We start from the raw sequence: 26,799 nt of genomic DNA, 5'->3' as shown, positions 1-26,799 counted from the left end.
CAGTGGTGGTAATGCTATTGAACATCAAGGGACGATGGTTGGATTCTTTCTTGTTGGGGATGGTCATTGCTTGACACTTGTGTGGCAGGAATGCTACTTGCCACTTGTCAGCCCAAGCCTGGATATTGTCCAGGTCTTGCTGCATTAGGACATGGACTGCTTCAGTATCTGAGGAGTTGCGAATGGTGCTGAACATTGTACAATCATCTGCAGACATCCCCACTTCTGACCTTATGATGGGAGGAAGGTCTTTGATGAAGCAGCTGAAGATGGTTGGGCCTAGGACGCTTGAGGGGCCGAATGGCCTACTCCTGCTCCTATTTCTTATATCAGAAGGCAACTTCAACAAGGTTAGAGGAAACAGAGCTGGGAGGAGGCTTGTGTGAAGCATAAACGCAGCAAGGAGCAGTTGGGCCGAATGGCCGGTTCCTGTGCAGTAAACTTCAAAGCCGTGCATTTCCATAGCGCCTTTCATGACCCCAGGGCGCCCCGGAGCACTCCACAAACCAGAAAGCAGTTTTGAGGTGAACTTCACTGCGGCACTTCCAGAAATGCAGCAGCCAGTTTCTGCAGGGCAAGGTGGTAAAGGCCTGATAATGCGTGGCGTTGTTCCCAGGAGTGAGTTCAAAATGCTTAGGTCCCAAGACACCAGAGGACAAATTCCCTATTCTTCTCCTGCGTCATGTACTGCCACAGGACTATTGCTAAAATATAATCACACCTGATTAAAAGTAAAGTTTATAAAATTAAGTCATGCATACCTTTGGCCAGCACCATGCAGAAGATAGCGACTGAGAAGAATGTTTTAAACTTTGCCAAACACATAATGGTTACGGATCAGTGTTCGTCAGCGCTTCAGTCAACTTCCGCTAAAGGAAACAACGCCCTCAAGTTAGCTAGAAAATGATGATGCATCACACTCCCTTGTGATCTTCAACTTCAACCATCCAGCCTCATTAACCCATTGGAGTCAAAATCCTGGAACTCCCTCCCGAACAGCACTGTGGGTGTACCTACACCACATGGAGTGCAGCGGTTTAAACTCTTTCGAGTTATCAACAGTCACAGATTGCAACTCTTTCGAGTACAATCACAGTTCTTGGTTTCCGGGAGTGGGACATGAACCCACAACCCTCTGATTCAAAGGCGAGGGTGCTATGAACTGAAGGCAGCTCAACACCACCTTCTCAAGGGGCAAATGGGGATGGGCGGTAAATGCTGGCCCAGCCAGCGAAGCCCACATGCCGTGAATGAACACTATTTAAAAATTAGGTCAGTATTGGCACTGGCCTTTTCAGTAACTTATAAGTAACAGTAACAAATGATAGGGAGGAATCAATAGTTCACACCACGTAAAGCCTATTATCATGCCTAAGCACCCGCTTCATGAAACCACAAATCTCTATCACACGTGTCCGCTCCCCACAAAGCCCTGTGTGTTCACTGAACTGAAGAGTGTGAGTGCCGTGTGTTCACTGAACTGAAGAGTGTGAGTGCCGTGTGTTCACTGAACTGAAGAGTGTGAGTGTAGTGTGTTCACTGAACTGAAGAGTGTGAGTGCAGTGTGTTCACTGAACTGAAGAGTGTGAGTGTAGTGTGTTCACTGAACTAGGGAGTGTGAGTGTAGTGTGTTCACTGAACTGAAGAGTGTGAGTGTAGTGTGTTCACTGAACTAGGGAGTGTGAGTGTAGTGTGTTCACTGAACTTGGGAGTGTGAGTGCCGTGTGTTCACTGAATGGGGGAGTGTGAGTGCCGTGTGTTCACTGAACGGGGGAGTGTGAGTGCCGTGTGTTCACTGAACTGGGGAGTGTGAGTTCTGTGTGTTCACTGAACGGGGGAGTGAGAGTGCCGTGTGTTCACTGAACTGGGGAGTGTGAGTGCCGTGTGTTCACTGAACGGGGGAGTGTGAGTGCCGTGTGTTAACTGAACTGGGGAGTGTGAGTGCCGTGTGTTCACTGAACTGGGGAGTGTGAGTGCCGTGTGTTCACTGAACGGGAGAGTGTGAGTGCCGTGTGTTCACTGAACAGGGTAGAGTGCTGCGTGATGTTGTGCAGTTGGAGGGTCTATACTGAGGGTGCCCTGCACGGACAGAGTGTCAGTAATGATGGAGTGCTGCACTGTCAGATGGCGAGTAATGCGGGAGTGCTGCACTGTCGGAGGATCAGTGTTGAGGGAGTGTGGTGTTGATGTTTGTAGCCGTGTCCATGTTGTACTGCCATTCTCACTAGACTAGTAACACAGAGATCTAGGGTACTGCTCTGGAGACCCAGTTTCCAATCCTAGCACGGTAGATTGAAATCTCAAATTAGAAGTCTAACGATAACCATGAAACCATTGTCATTTTTCATAAGAACCCATCTGGTTCACTCATTTCATTCAGAGAAGTGTTGCATCCTGTTATACACACTTGTGTGTGGTGACCAATTTTGTCATATTGATAGAGTTGAGTAGCAGACACTTCATAGGTGGAAAACTCAGTTTAGTTACAAAGGTTCTCAGCAGCAACTGAACATGTGCTTTCACCTTAAACTCTATCTCGACACTATTCTACTGCTAACCACTGACTACAGCCTACTAACTACAGAGATAGCCCGTGCTACTCTGCTATTGGATATTAAGATTATGTGATATTCCTTAATAACATTCTTCTTAAAGGTATATTACACATCAGATAAATCCATAATCACCACATGAAGGGAATCTGCCATCCTCACTTGGTCTGGCCTATATGAGACTCCAGCTCCACAGCATTAAGGTTGACTCTTGAATGCCCTTTGAAATGGTCTAGCAAGCCACTTGTATCAAACCATTAAGAAGGAATGAAACTGGTCAGACCACCCAGCATCAAACTAGGCACCGGAAATGACAACAGCAAACCCATCCCTGTCAAACCCGCTAATATCTGGGAGCATGTGCCAAAATTGGGAGAGCTGTCTCACAGACTAGACAAGCAACAACCTGACATAGTCATACTCATGGAATCATACTATACAGATCATGTCCCAGACACCACCATCACCATCCCTGGCTATGTCCAGTCCCACCAGCGGGACAGACCAAGCAGGGGTTGTGGCACTATGGTATACAGTCGGGAGAGAGTTGACCCTGGGAGTCTTTAACATCGATTGCAAACCCCATGAAGTCTCAAGGCATCAGGTCAAACATGGGAAGGAAACCTCCTGCTGATGACCATGTACTGTCCTCCCTCAGCTGATGAATCAGTGCTCCTCCATGTTGAACACTACATGAAGGAAGTACTGAGGGTGGCAAGGGTACTGAATGCACTCTGGGTGGGGGACTTCAATATCTATCACCAAGAGTAGCTCTGTAACACCACTACGGACCGAGCTGATTGAGTCCTAAAGGACATGGCTGCTAGACTGGGTCTGCGGCAGGTGGTGAGGGAACCAATAAGAGTGAAGAACATACTTGACCTCATCCTCACCAACCTGCCTGCCACAGATGTATCTGTCCATGACAGAATCGGCAGGAGTGACCACCGCACAGTCGTTGTGGAGATAAAGTCCTGCCTTCAAATTGAGGATACTCTCCATCGTGTTGTGTGGCACTACGAACAGATCTAGCAACTCAAGACTGGGCGTCCATGAGGTGCTGTGGGCTATCAGCAGCAGCAGAATTGTACTCGAACACAATCTGTAACCTCATGGGCTGGCATATCCCCCACTCTACCATTACCATCAAGTCAGGGGATCAACCCTGGTTCAATGTAGAGTGCAGGAGGGCATGCCAGGAGCAGCACCAGGCATACTTAAAAATGAGATGTCAACCAGTAAAGTTATAACATGGGATTACTTGCATACCAAACACCAGAAGAAACAGGTGCTAGACAGAGCCAAGCAATCCTACAACCAATGGATCAGATCTAAACTCTGCAGTTCTGCCACATACAATCGTGAACATTGATGGACAATTAAACAACACACTGGAGCAGGAATCTCCACAAATATCCCCATCCTCAATGATGGGGGAGCCCAGCGCATCAGTGCAAAAGATAAGGCTGAAGCATTTGCTACAACCTTCAGCCAGACGTGCCAAATGGATGATTCATCTCTGCCTCCTCAGCCAGTCTTCAGCCAATTCCATTCACTCCACACGATATCAAGAAGCAGATGAAGGCACTGGATATTGCAAAGGCTATGAACCCTGACATTATTCCTGCAATAGCACTGAAGACTTGTGCTCCAGAACTTGCTGCACCCCTAGCCAACCTGTTCCAGTACAGCTACAACACTGGCATCTACCCAGCTATGTGGAAAATTGCCCAGGTATGTCCTGTACACAAAAAGCAGGACAAATCCAACCCAGCCAATTACCGCCCCATCAGTCTACTCTCCATCATCAGCTAAGTGATGGAAGGGATCGTCAACAGTGCTATCAAGCGGCACTTGCTCAGCAATAACCTGCTCACTGATGCCCAGTTTGGGTTCCGCCAGGGTCACTCAGTCTCTGACCTCATTACAGCCTTGGTTCAAACATGGACAAATGAGCTGAACTCCAGAGGTGAGGTGAGAGTGACTGCCCTTGACATCAAGGCTGCATTTGACCGGTTGTGGCTTCATGGAGCACAAGCAAAACTGGAATCAGTGGGAATCAGGGGGGAAACTCTGTTGGTTGAGGTCATGCCTAGCACAAAGGAAGATGGTTGTGGTTGTTGGAGGTAAATCATCTCAGTTCCACGGCACCATTGCAGGAGTTCCTCAGGGCAGTGTCCTTGGCCCAACCATCTTCAGCTGCTTCATCAATGACCTTCCTTCCAGCATAAGGTCAGAAGTGGGGATGTTCACTGATGATTGCACAATGTTCAGCACCAGTCGTGACTCCTCAGATACTGAAGCAGCCCATGTCCAAATGCAGCGAGACCTGGACAATGTCCAGGCTTAAGCTCACAAGTGGCAAATAACATTCGTGCCACACAAGTGCCAGGCAAGTGCCAGGCAATGACCATCTACAACAAAAGAGAATCTATTCATCACCCCTTGATGTTCAATGGCATTACCATCGCTGCAGCTCCCACTATCAAGATCCTGGGGGTTACCATTGACCAGAAACTCAACTGGATTAGCCATATAAATACTGTGCTACAAGAGCAGATCAGAGGCTGGGAATACTACGGAGAGTAACTCACCTCCTGACCAAATAAAGCCTGTCCACCATCTACAAGGGCAGGCCAGGAGGAATACTCTTCACTTACCCGGATGATTGCAACTCCAACAATATTCAAGAAGTTTGATGCCATCAGGACAAAGCAGCCCACTTGATTGGTCCCGCATCCATCACCTTAATCATTCACTCCCTCCACCACCGACACACAGTGGTAGCAGTGTGTACCATCTACAACATCATGAATGGGGTGAATGCTATCTATGTCACTCTTCAATCTCTCCAACAAACCTACTTGTCATCTGAACACTTAGAACCTTCCATTTAAATTACATCCTCCCATGTTAGACACTACATTGAATTATTTACAGTGCAGAAATAGGCCATTCACCCCATCTGCTCTGTGCCAGTGTTCATGCTCCACCTGAGCGCCCCCCCACCCCTCCCGCCACAGCCTCCTTATCCCACCCGATCACCATATCCTTCTGTTCTTTTCTCCCTCATGTGTTTATCTAGCTTCCCCCTTGAATGTACTGATACTATTCACCTCAACCACTCCCTATGGTAGCGAGTTCCACATTCTCACCTTTCCCTTGCTAAAGAGGTTTCTCCTGAATTCCCCATTGGATTTATCAGTGACTATCTTATATTGATGGGTTCTAGTTATGTTCTAGTCCTAGTTCTGTTCCAGTGAAAACATTAATTTGTGTATTTTAAACAGGTTAACAGCAGTTACTTTAACACAAGAGTGTTATGATATGGCAGGTGATATTTGCCAGGCTGACCAACATCCAAAGGGAGACTTGGCCAAGCTAACACAGCGATTTTGCAATTTGTATTTATTATGAGTAGGTATGTGCACTGAAGCCAGGCACAAAGAGTCCACAACCACCTTTGGAGACTTTAAAGATTAAATTAAAACATTAATTAACATTAATGCTATCAGCTTCTCTCCCCCTCTCACTCAACACTGTAATTCCAAAGCTTTATACAAAACCTTGCTCTCTGGAACAAGCAAATACTTCTCTGGGGTGACTAAACGCTGCTTGTTCACACGTCTGTTTTAGACAGTCCACTGGTCAAGATCTCACAGGGCCACTCCCCATACAGCTTTCCAGCTTTCTTTAAATATATTTTCCCCCTTTTGATCTGTAAATTCCATTGTTTCACCCTTACTTTGGAAGTTACTCTTCCCAGAATATCAAAATCTTCTATGTTGGCATTATGGCCAGCACTTTTGGGAAAAATAAACTTAAGAGATTTGCCTTATTTATTTGCCAGCTATAAACTCCCTATCATGTCTGTTTGAAATTCAGACAACCTCTCAACTTATCTACAAAAGCAAATTCCATTCACACTGTATCTGCTGGAACCTCATCTTGGCTTACCCATCCCCATTTCGAAATGCCAGTTTTTACTCTTAACCCCTTTGATGATTCAGACCTCGCAGCCTGACTCTCTGCAGTTTAATTAAACTAGACACACACACACACACACATACACACACGCAGCCCCCCATAAGCCTGCTTTACAGTAATATTAGGGAAAACATTATCTTTCCTTTCCAAAAGATAGGCAGAAATCCGAGATTTTAAGATATTTTCAATTTATTATACAGTCCCCCAGAGATTAGGAAATGAAAACATTTGAATATCCATCACCAAAGCCCACACTCCTTCTAATGTCAGTGTAAATCTTTATAGAGCAATGGGTAGTAACTCTCACAGTGACTATCAGACTGCTGTCTGTATCGGTCACAAGTACTGAGGACAAACTGTAACGTCAAAAACATTCCCCGAGCTCAGCTGTCCTCACTTTACTCCTTGGTCCCCTCTATTCAGAGACAAGTTGCTCCCATTTGTTTCAAAGGAGCGGCCCAGCTACCTTCAAACAGCATCGGACGTCAGCGTTTAGATTAAACCCGCTTTATGTCATCGCCGCTTTCCCCATTCTCTCCAGGGGCAGAACCGTCAGTTGGAGTGTTCAGGAACATTATTAAAAACTCCGAGAAATGGAAATATTGGGCTCCGGGGTGGCATCGTGAAACCGGGAATTACCCCATCTCTACCCATCATAATACCCGCCTGTTACACCCCCAAACTGTGAGGCGCCTCCGGCCATATTTGAGGGATAGTGTAACCCCCACCGAGTCCAATATCTGCCCCGTTTAGCGTTAATTAAAAGCACCGATGTCTGAAGAAAACCTTGAAATCGATCCCATTAAAGTCCCCCAGGTGAAGGAACCACTTCCAACAGAGTTACTCCTGGAAATTTAACTCTTCGATATCATTTGCACGAATGTGCTGGAAAGGCTTAAACACAGTGTGATACAGGGAGACACCAACAATGGGGGGTATGGCTGAGTATGGAGACACAGAGGGAGATATAGGGATGTATGACGGAGTATGGAGATAAAGAGAGATAGAGTGAGGTGTAACAGGGTACAGTGATACAGGGGGAGATAGAGGGAGGTATGACTGAGTATAAAGATAAAGAGAGATAGAGGAGGTGTGACTGAATATATAGATACAGAGAGACAGGGGGAGGTGTGTCAGGGTATGGTGACACAGGGGCAGATAGAGGGAGGTATGACCGAGTGTAGAGATAAAGAGAGATAGAGGGAAGTGTGACAGGGTACGGCGACACAGGAGATAGAGGAGGTATCACTGAATATAGAGATAAAGAGAGATAGAGGAGGTATGACTGAGTATGTAGATACAGAGAGATAGAGGGGGATGGTGGTGTCAGGGTACACTGATACAGAACGAGACAGAAGGAGGTGTGAAATGGTATGGTGATACAGAGGGAAATAGAGGGAGGTGTGATTGAGTATAGAGATAAAAAGAGATAGAGGAGGTGTGACTCTCTATTCAATTTCACATTAACAGTTAATCATTTGTTGGGGGAACCAGTTGGTTTATTTCACCGAGTTGATGATCCTCCAGCAGCAGTTGATGTTTGTCTCAGTGTGTGTCCCTGGGAAGAACAGCCCGTGGAGCACAGAGTCCTGTGTCACAGAACTGCTTGGGATAAACCTCTAAAAAAACCACTGCATCTCTCTCCGGACCTTTTTTGCAAAGGCACATTCCACAAGGAGGTGAACAATGGTCTCTTCCCCACCACAGCCACCTCCAGCGTAATGAGTGGAGGGGGTTAGACTCTGGGCACATTGGAAGGATCTGATGGTGAGGACCTTTCTCACCACCAGCCAAGCTACACCTTGGTGCTTGTTGGAAAGTTCTGGAAATGAGGCATTCTGCCAAATGACTTTGACAGTCTGTTCAGGGAATCATCTGACAGGATCCACCCTCTCCTTTTCCCGTTGGGCCTCGAGGATATTACAGGCAAACCACTGCTGGGTGGGCTTGTGATCAAAAGTCTTTTTGAGCATAAACTTTACTACGAGGGATAGGTGGCATGACAAGGTCCAACTTTTTGGGGTGTTCTGTGGTAAGATGGCCAGACCCACCTTTCACAACACCGGGGACAGGTAGAACCTTAGCACGCAGTGACACTTGGTGTTTGCGTACTGAGGGTCTACACACAGCTTGATGCAGCCGCACAAAAAGATGGTCTTCAGGATGAGGGCATTGTTGGTCTGAAACTTGCTGGCCTTCCAGTCCATGACTGAGTCTTGCAGACTGGCACATTCCAAGGTGCAGGACCACGTGCTAAGGGACGCACTAAAGTTTGGGGCAGCCATTACAGAGGCACAGCGGGGAAAGGTTGTTGGCCAAAACCTTTCAGCCAAAGTTCACTGAGGGTCTGGAAACTGCGTCGAGCCCCTCTAGCTGTATGCCTGAGGTAGAATGTACATTGTAATCATCAAGAGTGCTGAAATTGTATTGTGGCACCTCAGAGTGGAACATGTATGGAAAAAAGTTGAATTCTACTGCGCTTTCTGTAATTGACAATTTGAATTGCCCTGCCCTCAGGCTACATGTCTGACATGGAATGTACATTGTAAATATCAAGAGTGTTGCAATTGTTTTGTGACACCCAAGATTAGAACAAGCTGCATGGAGACCAGTTGAATTGTACTGCACTTTCTGTGATTTTGAAGTCAAAATGTTTTGCAATATTTTTTTGCAAATTTTATGAATACAGTTTTTTTTTGTGAAAAAAAATCTAATGTTGGTTTATTTAAAGAGTTAAGATGATGTCCAGTGCCCAATAGCAGCAGGAGATTTGTATTTACAGGCAGGGATACCTGTTGAATAATTAATCCCTCAGTGGCTTCCCACAGCTCTGCATTTAATGTCTTTCCCCTGTGTTAGGAGCAGGGCAGTGGGATTGTTTTGAGATTGATACAGGACTATGGGGAGAGAGCGGGGCAATGAGATTGGTTTGAGATTGATACAGGGCTATGGGGAGAGAGCGGAGCAGTGAGATTGGTTTGAGATTGATACAGGGCTATGGGGACAGAGCAGGGCAGTGACATTGGTTTGCGATTGATACAGGGCTATGGGGAGAGAGCGGAGCAGTGAGATTGGTTTGAGATTGATACAGGGCTATGGGGAGAGAGCAGGGCAGTGACATTGGTTTGCGATTGATACAGGGCTATGGGGAGAGAGCGGGGCAGTGAGATTGGTTTGTGATTGATACAGGGCTATGGGGAGAGAGCAGGGCAGTGAGATTGGTTTGAGATTGATACAGGGCTATGGGGAGAGAGCGGGGCAGTGAGATTGGTTTGAGATTGATACAGGGCTATGGGGAGAGAGCAGGGCAGTGGGATTGTTTTGAGATTGATACAGGGCTATGGGGAGAGAGCAGGGCAGTGAGATTGGTTTGAGATTGATACAGGGCTGTGGGGAGAGAGCAGGGCAGTGAGAATGGTTTGAGATTGGTACAGGGCTATGGGGAGAGAGCGGGGCAGTGGGATTGTTTTGAGATTGATACAGGGCCATGGGGAGAGAGCGGGGCAGTGAGATTGGTTTGAGATTGATACAGGGCTATGGGGAGAGAACGGGGCAGTGGGATTGTTTTGAGATTGATACAGGGCTATGGGGAGAGAGCGGGGCAGTGAGATTGGTTTGAGATTGATACAGGGCTATGGGGAGAGAGCAGGGCAGTGAGATTGGTTTGCGATTGATACAGGGCTATGGGGAGAGAGCGGGGCAGTGAGATTGGTTTGCGATTGATACAAGGCTATGGGGAGAGAGCAGGGCAGTGAGATTGGTTTGCGATTGATACATGGCTATGGGGAGAGTGCAGGGCAGTGAGATTGGTTTGAGATTGATACAGGGCTATGGGGAGAGAGCGGGGCAGTTGCATCAGTGTGGGATTGATACAGGGCTACAGGGAGAGAATGGGGCAGTGGGCTTAGTTTAAGATTGATACAGGACTATGGGGGGAGAGTGGGGCAGTGGCATGAGTTTGGGATTGATCGAAGCTGAAACAGACATGATGGGCCAAATGGCCTCCTAATGATCCTTCCTGGGAGTGGTTGTGGGGACAGGTGTGGTGGATCTGGTGAAGTTCCGTGACTCCAGGTTGCACATGTTGCCCTTGCAGCAGTAGAAAGCGATAGTCGGGTCGATACCAATAATTCCGAAAGCGTTGGGATTTCGACATACAAAGTGGGAAACACAGCCTTTGGGTACATACGTCGTTGGGAATCATTGTTCAAACACAGCCATTGTTGAACAAACACCCATTAATAGCATAGCTATGATACAACCAACTTTGAGAGGGGATGGGCTGAAGGCTTTTACACTGCAGGGGATTGAGGGAGTTCGTAAAGCCGCTGGACAAGAGGGGCTTGATCACCCTGAGCACGCTGGGACTCTCCCTCCCTCTCAGGAGCCCTCACTCCATCCACAAGATGCTGCAACCACTCAAAGCGAGTTGAAGAGTGAAGCATTGTGTTCAGAGCACAAGTTTGAGGAAGACCAGGAGCAGGGCGGTGACAGTGGAGGCACTGAGTTGGGCTGGGCCAGAGCTGGAAGTGGTTGTCGGGACGGGTGTGGAGGCATTGAGTTGGGTTGGGCCAGCGCTGGGAGTCATTGTGGGGACCGATATGGAGGCATTGAGTTGGGTTGGGCCAGAGCTGGGAGTGGTTGTGGGGACAGGTGTGGTGGACCGGGTGAAGTTCCGTGACTCCAGGTTGCACATGTTGCCCTTGCAGCAGTAGAAAGCGATAGTCGGATCGATACCAATAATTCCGAAAGCGTTGGGATTTCGACATACAAAGTGGGAAACACAGCCTTTGAGTACATACGTCGTTGGGAACGCTGTTTGTAGCAAAGGGAGAGATATCAGTTTAATACCTTGAAATTTGATTGTATTTAATCCAGGTCCCCATCTCCTTCCATCAGATCCAATCTTCTACTTGTGGCATTCAACATTTCTCATCCCCAAAATGACACAGCCAACTGCACAGGAACAGGGAGAGGCTCTGAGGAAGAGTCATAGGGACTCGAAACGTTAACTCTGCTTCTCTCTCCACAGATGCTATCAGACCGGCTGGGTATCTTCCAGCATTTTCTGTTTATACTTCAGGTTTCCAGCATCCGCGGTAGTTTGCTTTTAGTTTAATTTCAAATCCCCTTGACACTTTCCTGCCATTCAATTAGATCATGAGCAATCTGTACATTAACTCCATCCACCCGCCTCGCTTCTGCGACCCCTCATGTCCTGAAAACAGAAAGCTATCCAACTCAGTTTTGACATTTACAATTGACCCTCCCGGCCTCACCAGCATCTTGCGAAGAGAGTTCCAGATTTCCACTCTCGTCTGTGTGAAGACGTTTTCCTGGCTTCACCCATGATGGTAGGGCTCAAATTTTAAGGGTCTCCCCGCTTGTTCTGGACGGCCTAACCCCGCGTACACCCATCCCCACCAGAGAATATAGTTTCTAAGGAGCTAAATCTTTAGGAATCCTTTAAGCATCCTAAACACCCCGGTTAGATCACTCCACAAACTTCAAGACCTAACGTATCCTATGATTTAATGATTTAGCCCCAGTATCGGTCAGGTGAACCTGCACTGAATTATCGGAGGGTCAGTACTGGGGGAGTGTTGGACTGTCAGACGGTCATTACTGAGGGAGCACTGTACTGTCGGAGGGTCAGTACTGAGGGAGTGTTGGACTGTCAGAGGGTCATTACTGAGGGAGCACTGTACTGTTGGAGGGTCAGCACTGAGGGAGTGCTGCACTGTCAGAGAGTCAATATTGAGGATGCGCTGCACTGTCGGAGGGTGAGTACTGAGGATGCGCTGCACTGTTGGAGGGACAGTACTGAGGATGCGCTGCACTGTCGGAAGGACAGTACTAAGGATGCGCTGCACTGTTGGAGGGACAGTACTGAGGATGCGCTGCACTGTCGGAAGGACAGTACTAAGGATGCGCTGCACTGTTGGAGGGACAGTACTGAGGATGCGCTGCACTGTCGGAGAGTCAGTACTGAGGATGCGCTGCACTGTCGGAGGGACAGTACTGAGGATGCGCTGCACTGTCGGAGAGTCAGTACTGAGGATGCGCTCATATACGATTCCTCATATCTTACTCAGACAGAAAGAATAATGAGGAATTGCGAAGCATGGAGGCTACTCCCAAATTCCCAATTCAATTTATTAATGAATGTCTGTTTTTTCATTGGATGCGGGCCTCACTGACTATGCCAGCATTTATTACTGATCCCCAATTGCCCTTGAGAAGGTGATGGTAAGCTGCCTTCTTGAACTGCTGCAGTCCGTATGGTGTGGATACACCCACAGTGCTGTTAGGGAGGGAGTTCCAGGATTTTGACCCAGTGACAGTGAAGGAACGGCGATATATTTCCAAGTCAGGATGGTGAGTGGCTTGGAGGGGAACTTCCAGGAGGTGGTGTACCCATGTGTCTGCTGCCCTTGTCCTTCTAGGTGGTAGTGGTCATGTATTGGGATGGTGCTATCAAAGCAGCCTTGGTGAATTCCTGCAATGCATCTTATAGATGGTACACACTGCTGCTGTTTGTCGGCGGTGGAGGGAGTGAATGTTTGTGGAAGGGGTGTCAATCAAGTGGGCTGCTTTGTCCTGGATGGTGTCAAGTTTTTTGAACGTTGTTGGAGCTACACTCATCCAGGAAAGTGGAGAGTATTCCATCACACCCCTGACTTGTGCCTTGTGGATGGTGGACAGGCTTTGCGGAGTCAGGAAGTGAGTTACACTCTGCAGAATTCCCAGCCTCTGACCTGCTCTTGTAGCCACCATATTTATATGGCTGATACAGTTCAGTTTCTGGTCAAAGGTAACCTCCAGGATGTTGATAGTGGGGATTCATTGATGGTAATGCCAATGAATGTCAAGGGGAAATGGTTAGATTCTCTCTTGTTGGAGATGGTCATTGCCTGACACTTGTGTGGCGTGAATGTTACTTGCCAATTCCAGCCCAAGCCTGGATATTGTCCAGGTCTTGCTTCATTTGGACATGGACTGCTCAGTTTTTGAGAAGTTGAAAATGGTGCTGAACATTGTGCAATCATCATTGAACATCCCCACTTCTGACCTTATGATGGAAGGAAGGTCATTGATGAAGCAGCTGAAGGTTCTTGGGCTGAGGACACTACCCTGAGGAACTCCTGCAGTGATGTCCTGGAACTGAGATGACTGACCTCCAACAACCACAACCATCTTCCTTTGAGCTCGGAATAACTCCAACCAGCGGAGAGTTTTCCCTCTGATTCCCACTGACTCGAGTTTTGCTCGGGCTCCTTGATGCCACACTTGGTCAAATTGTTGCCTTGATGTCAAGGGCAGTCATTCTCACCTCACCTCGGGAATTCAGCTGTTTTGTCCATGTCCCTACCAAGGCTGTAACGAGATATGGACCTGAGTGACCCTGGCAGAACCCAAACTGAGTGTCAGTGAGCAGATTATTGCTGAGTAAGCGCCGCTTCATTGTACTGTCGACGATGCCTTGCATCACTTTGCTGATGATCAAGAGTAGGCTGATGGTGCGGTAATTGGCCAGGTTGAATTTGTCCCGCTTTTTGTGTACAATACATACCTGGGCAATTTTTCACAGCCAGTGTTGTAGCTGTACCAGAATGCCTTGGCTAGGGCCATGACTAGTTCTGGAGCACAAGTCTTCTGTACATTTGACGGAATATTGTCAGGGCCCAGAGCCTTTACAGTGTCCAGTGCCTTCAGCCATTCCATGATATCACGCGGAGTGAATCGAATTGGCTGAAGACTGGCATTTGTGATGCTGAGGACCTCCGGACGAGGCTGAGATGGATCGTCCACCTGGCACCTCTGGCTGAAACACATGCAACTATCTTCAACCAATCTTATATTGATGGTCCCTAGTTTTGATCTCCCGCCACCAAGTGATAATATTTTCTTCTCGTCCACCAAATTGAAACCCCTTCACAATTTGAAAGACCTCTATCGGGTCACCACCGCGGCCTTCCCCATTCTAGAGGAAAGAGCCCCAGCCTGTTCAGCATTTCCTGATGGTGGTATCTTATTTTGATTCTGGCATCATCCTTGCAAATCTGCTTTTTTGTAAGACCTCTTCACCCAGGGATTGGTGAGATTGTGGAACTCATTAACAGAGCAGTTGGGACAATTTAGGGGGAAAGCGGATAAACACATGAGGGAGAAAGGAATATGTTGATAGGGTAAGGGTGTGGGAGAAGCCTCACGTGGACCATGAACACCAGCACTGTGCAGTTGATCCGAATGACCTCTTTCTGTGCTGTAAAGTTCCACATATTCTGCACTTTCTGCCAGCATTTTTATATCACTCAGTAAAATGGTGAGTAAAGAGTTGAACCCACCCCCTTGCAGTAGGCCTGAAGTGTGGACACAGTGATCTTGTTCTCCTCTGCATTTCACTATGGGCAGCACATTGGTACAGGTCCCATTAACAGCTAAACATCCATGACATTCCAGGCCTTTCAGTGTGCTGTTCTCTATGTCTGGAATGCAAACAGACAGTAATATTAACCGGTCCTGTTCCACTCTTCAGAATTTTTCAAAGCATCAAACACCACCCAAAAAAACACACAGGGCCCCACGCTCATTAATGGGCACTTAGGGCCTCAGTTACAGGGATAGATTGAAGAAGCTGGGCCTGTTCTCCTTGTAGAAGAGGAAGTTGAGAGGAGATTTTGATAGAGGTATTTAAAATCATGAGGGGTCTGGACAGAGTGGATAGGGAGAAACTGTTTCCATTGTTGGTAGGATCGAGAACTAGAGGGACACAGATTTAAGGGGATTAGTAAAAGAAGCAACGGAGACGTGAGGAGAAACTTTTACACGCAGCCAGTGGCTAGAATCTGCAATGCGCTACCCGAGAGTGTGGGGGAGGCAGATTTATCTGTGGCTTTCAAAAGAGAATTGGATCATTATCTGAAGGGGAAAAAAATTGAAGGACCAAGGAGAGAAGGTGGGGGAGTGGGACTAGCTGAGTTACTGTTGCAGACAGCCAGCAAAGACATGATGGGCCAGATAGCCTCCTTCTGTGTTGTAACCTTTCTATGATAGGACAAAGCATTTGCTGGAAACTCAGTGAATCTACAAAGGGAAAAGACAAAAATTAATATATTGACCTGATGCCCAGGGAACAGACGGATCTCTTCAGGGGCAAATTAGATTAAAGGATAGGTAAATAGAGATGCAGTGGCTAATATTTAAGGGGATATTTCAGAAAGCACAGAATAGATACATTCCAATGAATAAGAAAAAGTCCATGGGATGGACATACCATCCGTGGTTAACTAGAAAGGTTTAAGACAGTATTAAACTTAAAGAATAAGCATATCATTGTGCAAAGATAGGTGGAAGCCCAGAAGATTGGACAGAATATAAGGAACAGCAAATAATTACTAAAAGGCTAATAAGGAGGGAAAAATAAGGGTATGAGAGAAAGCTAGCTAGAAATATAAAAACACATAGTAAGAGTTTTTATAAATATTTAAAAAAGAAAAGAGTTAACAAAGTAAGCGTTGGTCCTATAGAAAGTGAGCCTGGAGAATTGATAATGGAGAACAAGGAGATGGATTGAACAGGTATCTTGCATCAGTTTTCACTATAGGGGATACAAGTAACACCCCAGAAGCTGCTATAAACCAGGAAATGGAATTGGGAAAGGAAGTCAGGAAAATTACAGTCACCAGAGAAGAAATACTGAGTAAATTGTTGGAGCTGTGGGCCCAAGCCCAAGTCCTGATCGACTTCATCCTAGGGTCTTAAAAGAAGTGTCCAGTGAGACAGTTGATGTGTTGGTTTTAATTTTCCAAAACTCCTTAAATTCAGGGGAGGTCCCATCACGTTGGAAGATAGCAAATGTAACTCCATTATTCAAAAAGAGAGGGAGACAGAAAGTGGGAAACTACAGTCCAGTTAGCTTAATATCTGTCATAAGGAAAATGTTAGAAGCTATTATTAAAGAAGTTATAGCAGGGCACTTGGATAAGCTCAAGGTCATCAGGCAGAGTCAACATGGTTTTGTGAAAGGGAAATCATGTTTAATCAACTTATTGGAGTTCTTTGAGGAATAAAATGTGCTGTGGATAAAGGGGAACCAGTGGATGTACCATATTTAGATTTTCAGAAGGCATTTGATAAAGTGCCACATCAAGGATTATTGCAGAAAATAAAAGCTCATGGTAGAGGGGTTAACATATTGGCATGGATAGAAGATTAGCTGGCTAACAGGAAGCAGAGAGTAGGCATAAATGGGCCTTTTTCTGGTTGGCAGGATGTAATGAGTGGCGTGCCACAAGGATCAGTGCTGAAACATCTACTTTTTACAATTTATATGAATAACTTGAATGAAGGGATTGAAGGGATGGTGGCCAAATTTGTTGATGACACAAAGATAGGTAGAAAAGTAAGTTGTGAAGAGGATGTAAGGAGGTTACAAACAGATATAGATAGTTTAAGTGAGTGGGCAAAGATCTGGCAGATGGAGTTTAATGTGGGAAAATGTGAAATTGCCCATTTTGGCAGGAAGAATAAAGAGAAGCATATTATCTAAATGGTGAGAGATTACAAAGCTCTGAGATGCAGAGGGATCTGGGTGTCCTAGTGCATGAATTGCACAAGGCTAGTATGCAGGTACAGCAAGTAATTAGGAAAGCTAATAGAATGTTATCATTTATTGTGAGGGGAATTGAATACAAAAGTAGGGAGGTTACACTTCAGTTGTACAGAGCACTAGTGAGACCACATCTGGAGTACCGTGCACAGTATTGGTCACCTTATTTAAGGAAGGACGTAAATGCATTGGAACAGTTCAGAGAAGGTTTACCAGACTAATACCTGGAATGGGTGGGTTGGCTTATGAGGAAAGGTTGGACAGACTAGGCTTGTGTCCACTGGAGTTTAGAAGAGTAAGAGGCAACTTGATTGCAACATATAAGATCCTGAGGGGTCTTGACAGGGTGGATGTGGAGAGAATGATTCCTCTTGTGGAAGAATCTAGAACTAGGGGCCACTGTTAAAAAATAAGGAGTCGCCAATTTAAAACGGAGATGAGGTAAAATTTTTTCACCCAGAGGGTCGTGAGTCTTTGGAACTCTCTTCCTGTAAAGGCGGTGGAAGCAGAGTCTTTGAATATTTTTAAGGCGGAGGTGGATAGATTCTTGGTAAGAAAGGGGGTGCTAGGTTATCAGGGGTAGGCGGGATGCAGATTTCAGGTTACTATCTTGAGCCACGATCTTAATAAATGGCGGAGCAGGCTCGAGGGGCTGAATGGCCTATTCCTGCTCCTTGTTCATATGTTCGTTAACAAAAGCGAGAGGGGAAGGGAGGGGGGGAACGGGCAAATCATGGGTACAAACAGAACATCAGAGAACAGTGAACATCTTTGTGAGGGAATCAAATGGCTCAGAGATAAAAGAAATAGCGAGACAAGCAAGCTGGAGTCACCTGCGGCTCAGTGGAATGCAATTGTACCTTGAAATCAGCAGGTTGTGGATTCAAGTCCCTGTCTAGAAATCAGGACACTGAAACTTCCATGAAAAGCTCTTGTGCTCTCCAGATGGGAATCTGCAGGTTCCATCTGCCCTTTCAGGTAAATGCGATAAGTGCCTTGGTTCAATATTTATTCCTCAACATCAATTTGGAAAACAATAAATCCCAGATGGTCATTGCAATTAGTTCCATGGCCAGAGGTGAATTAAGTGAGATACAGCATGAGCACGCAGGGCTCCTGATCATACCCCTCCTACTACTATTGGTGCTGGTCAATGTCTTACCTGGAACAACATCATCGTTGCACAGGCTGGAGCTGCAGCACATTGTGTGCACGTAGCTGGATAAAATTCCACTGCTGAAGGAAATGAGGCCAAAACAGTTTCCACAGCCATTCAGAAGGTAATTAGATCGTGCAAAACCTAACAGAACAAATCACACCACATTAGATCACGAATATGAGTCACTGCAACTCTGCACATCCTGTAAACATCAACGAGCCCTTTTAGGCTTGGCATCATTCTGGCGAATTTGCATTGCACCTGCTATCTCTGTTGCCTCCTCCAGCCCCAATAGCCCTCCCTATCTGTGTAGCCTCGTCCAGCCCTTACAACCCTCCCTATCTCTGTAACCTTCTCCAACCCCTACAACCCTCCCTATCTCTGTAACCTTCTCCAACCCCTACAACCCTCCCTATCTCTGTAACCTCCTCCAGTACCTACAACCCTCCCTATCTCTGTAACCTCCTCCAGCCCCACAACCCTCCCTATCTCTGTAACCTTCTCCAACCCCTACAACCCACCCTATTTCTGCAACCTCCTCCAGCCCCTACAACCCTTCCTATTCCTGTAACCTCCTCCAGCCCCACAACCCTCCCTATCTCTGTAACCTTCTCCAGTACCTACAACCCTCCCCACCTCTGTAACCTCCTCCAGCCCCACAACCCTCCCTATCTCTGTAGCCTTCTCCAGTACCCAAAACCCTCCCCATCTCTGTAACCTCCTCCAGTACCTACAACTCTCACCATCCCTGTAACCTCCTTTAGCCCATACAACCCACCCAATTTCTGCCATCTACTCCAATCCCTGCAACCCTCCCTATTTCTGTAACCCCCTCCAGCTCCAAAACCCTCTCTATCTCTGCAACCTCCTCCAACCCTACAGCTCTCCCTATGTCTGTAACCTCCTCCAGTACCTACAACCCTCCCTATCTCTGTAACCTCCTCCAGCCCCACAACCCTCCCTTTCTCTGTAACCTCCTCCAGCCCGACAACCCTCCCTATCTGTGTAGCCTCGTCCAGCCCTTACAACCCTCCCTATCTCTGTAACCTCCTCCAGCCCCACAACCCTCCCTATCTCTGTAACCTCCTCCAGCCCCTACAACCCACCCTATTTCTGCAACCTCCTCCAGACCCTACAACCCTCCCTATCCCTGTAACCTCCTCCAGCCCCACAACCCTCCGGGATCTCTGCATTCCTCCAATTCTGGCCTCTTGAGCATTCCCCAATTTGCATTGCCCCACCATTGGCGGCCATGCCTTCAGCTGACTGGGCCTTGACCTTTTGATTTCCCTCCCTAAACCTCTCCGACCCTCTGTCACTCCTTTAAGATGCTCCTTAAAACCTATCTCTTTGACTGAGATTTTGTTCAAGTGTGCTATATCTCACTCTATGGCTCAGTGTCAGATTTTTATTTGGTCACACTCCTGTGAGGTCCTTTGGTATGTTTTGCTACATTAAAGGCGCTATATAAATGCAAGTTGCTGTTGCCGTGTAGTGAAAGCAAAACACCAAAGATTGCACAGCACTTACCAAAGACTTCATTAACACTGATCGATCTGCATGTTGAATGGATCGTTCTGTTACATTCAGTTGTGGTGTTTAATGCACAGCTGCCAGTAAGACTATTACATCTGTGACAAATCAATGAGCAACCTGTAGGGACAAAAGAGGAAAAGTTTATTTTAACTCAGTTTTGGGATGTGGGTGTCGCTGGTTAGGCCAGCATTGATTGCCCATCCCTAATTACCCTTGAGAAGGTGGTGGAGAGCACCCTTATTGAACCGCTGCAGTCCATGTGGTGTAGGTACACCCACAGTGCTGTTAGGGAGGGAGTTCCAGGATTTTGACCCAGCTACAGTGAAGTAATGGCCAATATATTTTCAAGTGAGAATGGTATGTGGCTTGGTGGGGAACTTTCAGTTGGTGGTGTCCCCATGTGTCTGCTGCCCTTGTCCTTCTAGATGGTAGTGGTTGTGGGTTTGGAAGGTGCTGTCTAAGGAGCGTTGGTGAATTCCTGCAGTGCATCTTGTAGATGGTACACACTGCTACTACTGTGCGTCGGTGGTGGAGGGAGTGAACGTTAATAGCCAATCAAGTGTGCTACTTTGTCCTGGATGGTGTCAAGCTTCTTTGGTATTGTGGGAGCTGCACTCATCCAGGCAAGTGGAGAGTATTCCATCGCACTCCTGACTTGTGCCATGTGGACAGGCTTTGAGGGGGTCAGGAGGTGAGTTACTCATCGCAGGATTCCTAGCCTCTGACCTGCTCTTGTAGTCACAGTATTTATATGGCTAGTCAAGTATAGTTTCTGGTCAATGGTAACCCCCAGGATGTTGATAATGGGGGATTCAGTGATGGTAATGCCAGTGCATGTCAAGGGATGATGGTTAGCTTCTCTCTTGTTGGAGATGGTCAACGCCTGGCTCTTGTGTGGCACGAATGTTATTTGCCACTTGTCAGCTCAAGCCTGGGTATTGTCCAGGTCTTGCTGCATTTGGACATGGAATGCTTCAGTATCTGAGGAGTTGCAAATGGTGCTCAACATTGTGCAACCATCAGCGAACATGCCCACTTCTGACCTTATGATGTAAGGAAGGTCATTAATGAAGCAGCTGAAGATAGTTGGGCCGAGGACACTACCCTAAGAAACTCCTGCAGTGATATCCTAGAGCTGAGAAGACTGACCTCCAACAACCACAACCAACTTCCTTTGTGCTAAGTAGGACTTCAACAAATGGAGAGCTTTCCCCCTGATTCCCATTGACTCCAGTTTTGCCAGGGCTCCTTGTTGCTACAATTGGTCAAATGTGGCCTTGATGTCAAGGGCAATCACTCTCACCTTACCTCGGGAGTTCAGTTCTTTTGTCCATGTTTGAACCAAGGCTGTAATGAGGTCAGGAGCTGAGTGGCCCTGGTGGAACCCAAACTGGGCATCAGTGGGCAGGTTAATGGTAAGCAAGTGCCACTTGAAAACACTGTCGGTGACCCCTTCCATGACTATACTGATGATCGAGAGTAGACTGATGGGGCAGTAATTGGCCGGGTTGGATTTGTCCTGCTTTTTGTGTACAGGACCTACCTGGGCAATTTTCCACATAGCCGGGTAGATGCCAATGTGATAGCTGCACTGGAACAGCTTGGTTAAAAGTGCGGCAAGTTCTGGAGCACAAGTCTTCAGTACTATTGCTGGAACATTGTCAGGGCCCATAGCCTTTGCAGTATCCAGTACCTTCAGCCATTTCTTGATATCACATGGAGTGAATCGAATTGGCTGAAGACTGGCATCTGTGATGGTGGGAATCTCCGGAGGAGGCCAAGATGGATCATCCACTCAGCACTTCTAGCTGAAGATTGTAGAAAATGCTTCAGCCTTATCTTTTGCACTGATGTGCTGGGCTCCCCCATCATTGAGGATGGGGATATTTGTGGAGCCTCCTGCTCTAGTGAGTTGTTTAATTGTCCACCACCATTCATGGCTGGATGTGGCAAGACTGAAGGACTTAGGTCTGATCCATTGGTTGTGGGATTGCTTAGCCCCGTCTATCACTTGCTCCTTATACTGTTTGGCACACAAGGTGTCCTGTGTTATAGCTTCACCAGTTTGATACCTCAATTTTAGGTATGCCTGGTGCTGCTCCTGGCACGCCCCCCTGCACTCTTCATTGAACCAGGGCTGAACCCCTGGCTTGATGCTAATGGTAGAGTTGGGGATATGCCAGGCCATGAGGTTACAGATTGTGCTCGAGTACAATTCTGCTGCTGCTGATGGCCCACAGCACCTCATGGATACCCAGTCTTGAGTTGCTAGATCTGTTCAAAACCTATCCCATATAGCACGGTGGTAGCACCGCACAACATGATGGAGAGTATCCTCAATGTGAAAGTGGGACTTTGTCTCCACAATGACTGTGAGGTGGTCACTCCTACCGATACTGTCATGGACAGATGCAGGCAGGTTGGTGAGGATGAAGTCAAGCATGTTTTTCCCTCCTGTTGGTTCCCTCAACACCTGCCGCAGACCCAGTCGAGCAGCTATGTCCTTTATGACTCAGCAAGCTTGGTCAGTAGTGGTGCTACCGAGCCACTCTTGATATGGACATTGAAGTCCCCCACCCAGAGTACATTCTGCACCCTTACCACCCTCAGTGCTTCCTCCAAATGGTGTTCAACATGGAGGTGCACTGATTCATCAGCTGAGGGAGGGTGGTATGTGGTAATCAGCAGGAGATTTCCTTGCTCATGTTTGACCTGATGCCATGAGACTTCATGGGGTTCGGAACTGATGTTGAGGACTCCCAGGGCAACTCCTTCCTGACTGTATCCCACTGTGCCACCACCTCTCCTGGGTCTGTCCCGCCGGTGGGACAGGAAATACCCAGGGATGGTGGTGTCTGGGACATGATCTGTAAGGTATGAATTCGTGAAGATGACTATGTCAGGCTGTTGCTTGACTAGTCTGTGAGGCAGCGTGAGACTGAGTAAGAGACTTTAATAGGGGGTCCGACCTACATAACACCAGGAGGGTCCCCACTGCATCATTGGTTTGTACTGAGTTAGCCAGTCAGAATTGCCATGTGGACTCTACACATCACATCAGTGAACCTCGGCTAGAGAGCAAAGGGAAGTCAGCCTTCATTGCAAGAGGGTTTGGAGTTTATGCTCATGAGTGAGGATGTCTTGCTGCAATTATACAGGGCAATGCTGAGACCAAACCTGGAACTCTGTGAACAGGTCTGGTCTTAGCACGTAAGGAAGAATATACTTACCTTAGTGGGAACGCAACAGAGATTCACGACATTGATTCCTGACAGGAGAGCTTTGTCCTATGGGAAATGAAGCCTATAATCTGTGGAGTTTAGAAGAATGAGAGGTGACCTCATTGGAATGTATAAAATTCTTAGAGGGGGTGACATGGTTGATGCAGAGAGGCCATTTTCACCCCCGCCACTCGCCTCAGCTGGTGAATATAGAATTGCCAGGGGCCGGGGTGGGGTGGTCACTGTCTCAGGATAAGGGGTCAGCCATTTTGGACTGAGATGAAGAGAAATTTCTTCACTCAAGAGGGTTGTGAATCTTTGGAATTCTCTACTCCAGACGGCTGTAGACACTCAGTTGTTGAGTGAGTTCCAGACTGAGATCGAAAAATATTTCGGCTCAGAGGACATCAAGGGATATGGGGATAAGGCGGGAGAGTGGAGTTGAGACAGAAGATCAGCCATGATTTTATTGAATGCCTGAGCGGGCACAAGGGACCATATGACCGATTCATATTTCTGATGTTCTTCCGTTCAGCCAGAGTTTCTACACCTGATCACTCCAATGACCTGCCTCTCTGCAGCATGACAGTAGAGGAACAGAAGTTGGCCATATGGCTCTTTGAGCCTGATGGATACAGTCAAGGATAGGGCTGTAAGATTGAAACCAATGCCCATTCTCCCATTCACACCAAGTCTAAAAGAAGCTGAAGAAATGGACACTGAAACAAAGGATTTCTCCATGGGACTTTTAACTCCTTCCAGTCCGCAGATGGGGTCTCTGGCCTTGATGGGAACCTCGCTCTACACCTGCAAAGTCGCACACTATCCAGCAGGGGGTGCAGCAGGAGGGCGTAGCCATGCCAAAGCAAGAGCCCGCACTGCACTGAACTGCGATTGCAAAGGTGCTGAAAGTACTGCACGCTCACCTAGAGATACAAGTGAGAAAATAGCTACATGCCTTCACACTTACAGACATAATTTTTCACACAAGCACAAACATTCCCACTCGCACACTACCTCTTCAACCAAGGTACACACACGCATGCACATGTACCCTTATTGAGAATGACAATCACTTTGACCGAGTGCCTATCCATTCCATATGCATGCTGACTCCTCCTGCGCTGCTTCAAGCCACAACGAGTGCAAAATAATTGCCTGCTGTTCTCAGCACTTGGTGAAGTAGGGCTGAATTGCTCCCCCCCCGTGTTGAAACACTGAACAACACGAAGTGGGCAATTCTCAATGTGGCATTAACAGGCCTTGAACCTGATGAGCACTGTATATCACTCTGTAATAAAACACACCAACACTCACTCCCCAATGGGGATATCACTCTGTAATAAAACACATCAACACTCACTCCCCAATGCGGATATCACTCTGTAATAAAACACACCAACACTCACTCCCCAATGGGCATATCACTCTGTAATAAAACACACCAACACTCACTCCCCAATGGGGATATCATTCTGTAATAAAACACACCAACACTCACTCCCCAATGGGGATATCACTCTGTAATAAAACACACCAACACTCACTCCCCAATGGGCATATCACTCTGTAATAAAACACACCAACACTCACTCCCCAATGGGGATATCACTCTGTAATAAAACACACCAACACTCACTCCCCAATGGGCATATCACTCTGTAATAAAACACACCAACACTCACTCCCCAATGGGGATATCACTCTGTAATAAAACACACCAACACTCACTCCCCAATGGGGATATCACTCTGTAATAAAACACACCAACACTCACTCCCCAGTGGGAATCTCACTCTATAATAAACACACAGGAACACCAGATACTTGCCACAATGTTTCTGTAATAAAACATAGGAACACTGTAATACTTGACAAAGTACAACCCAAATACCACCTTCACACTCTTTGTTTGGCTCAAGTACAACACTTAACTTGAAGCCAACAACATCCTTCTTTGCAATGTGTCTGTTATCAGAATAATCACTGTTTCTTGGTCAGAAGTATAAAATGAGAGGCTGTGTAGGGATTGGGAATACCTGGTGACTGAATAGTAACCTTACCTTCTGTGACCAAGGCTGCGAAAAGCACTGCTCCAGGTAACATCTTCATTTTCTCCTTTATCTCCCTCTGGACCTCAAGACCTGGTGGATCTGCTAAAAATAAAGGGTTGTCTTTACATTTATAGCCTCCGTGACATAATGAGAAATACGAAAAACAAATTAATGGAATATGAGCCAGAATCCATGTAAGGTCCCACCATTTTGTTAAAGACGTGTCAACTGATGATTTTTTGGCAAAGGTCCACTGTAATTTCCCAGCCAGGAGGCAACTGCTGGTGGAATCTGGAGGCAATGAAACTGGGGTGGGGGTGGTTGACGGCTGGAATTCATCCAGAAGAAACTGGGGTTCAGGGAGTGAGCACTGGGGATGTATCTCAAAACCGTCCCCACATCTCCTGCATTACCATTGCTCTGATCAACTCTTTATCCATGTATAATTTCTATCAATTTTTTCAGAATGCCAGGTAAGGCCCTTCTTTGGTTACTGGGTAGGAGCAGCAACATTAATCTGCTCAGGGAAATGTCCTTCAGTGAGCACTTCATGGCCAGGTTTGACATCTTTGACCAAGGCACAGAAAGAGCCCAACTGTTGGAAATAGTGGCTTATTTGACTGAGGTCCTGTAAAGAGATTTTGGTCAATCACTTTAACCCCAATGTCTGACTAGGGCCATGAATGTCTCTCTCTCTCCCTCTCTCTTTCTCTTGTTCTTTCATTCTCTCTCTCTCTCTCTCTCTCTCTATTTAAAGGCAGGTGCCTGGGACAGCCTATCTGCCGTTCCTACTGGGTATGAGACCACAACACAAAGACGCTCCGAATTTATCACCAAGTCCACAACCCCACTCTCAGATGTGGCAGGGGAAAGGTGTGGAAAACCTAACACTGCTGTGAGTGAGGTCTTGTGGTTCAGAGCTAGTGCCTCTAGACCTGAAGCTGTGGGTTTAAATCCCACTTCCGAACTTGATGACAATGCATGATGTGGGAGATATCTGCCCCACCCCCCACCCCCCCACTCCCCTGCCCACCTCCTTTCCAAAACTGGCTCACCTCCTCAACCCTGGCTGCTTACATCTCCCGTGGTGCATCCCCCACCCCACCCCCACCCCCACCCCCACCCCCACCCTCCGAGATCATCTTGTGCCTCAGACTCACCCTCTGCTCCCTTGACTCTATTTACATTGAACCAAGACCACTCCAACTTCCTATCCTGTTAGTCTCCATGTTAGCTGGCATTCTAAGTAGTCCCCACAGCTCAGGTACTGACCCTCCCCCTCTCTATTCTGCCATCTGCACCCCATTACGCAAATGGCCCCCAACTCCTTGAAAGCGAATTAATCCATCTCCAGCCTCCCTTTCCTCTCCAAAGTCCTTGACTGACAGCTTCTCAGCAACTGATACCCCAATCATTTCGAATTGATGGTTCCTCTGTCTCTGGCCTCTTGCACACTCCTGATTTCATTCACTCCACTTCTGGCAGTTGTGCCTTCAGCTGCCTCGAGCCATAAGCTCTGGAAGTCCCTCCCTAAGCCTCGCCAGCTCTCTCCCTCTCCCTCTCCCTCTCGCTCTCTTCTTCAAGATGCTCCTTAAATCTCTCCACTTTCACTGAGCTTGGGGTCATCCCTCCTCTATCTCCTCCTTCAGGTTGCTATCCTGTGTTTCCTGGTCCCATT

At 47.1% G+C, this 26,799-nt stretch overlaps 1 protein-coding gene across 1 annotated transcript in view; it reads right to left on the bottom strand.

The window, feature by feature from the left end:
* The window catches only part of LOC144671668 (uncharacterized), a 36,427-nt gene extending 11,181 nt beyond the window's left edge, over nt 1–25,246 (bottom strand). Inside the window, exons 1-4 of the mRNA XM_078533680.1 lie at nt 25,131–25,246; nt 19,841–19,963; nt 18,314–18,451; nt 14,888–15,028 (exon numbers count right to left, since the gene is read on the bottom strand). Coding sequence (XP_078389806.1) covers nt 14,888–15,028; nt 18,314–18,451; nt 19,841–19,963; nt 25,131–25,179 — 451 coding nt within the window. The 5' untranslated portion in view covers nt 25,180–25,246. The remainder of the gene's footprint in view (nt 1–14,887; nt 15,029–18,313; nt 18,452–19,840; nt 19,964–25,130) is intronic.
* Between the last annotated feature and the right edge of the window lie 1,553 nt (nt 25,247–26,799).

This window comes from Cetorhinus maximus, chromosome 33, assembly GCF_964194155.1.
Source record: "Cetorhinus maximus chromosome 33, sCetMax3.hap1.1, whole genome shotgun sequence".
NCBI lineage: Eukaryota > Metazoa > Chordata > Chondrichthyes > Lamniformes > Cetorhinidae > Cetorhinus > Cetorhinus maximus.
The sequence above is the reverse complement of the archived record's forward strand: the minus strand, read 5'-3'. Positions and strand labels throughout refer to the sequence as shown.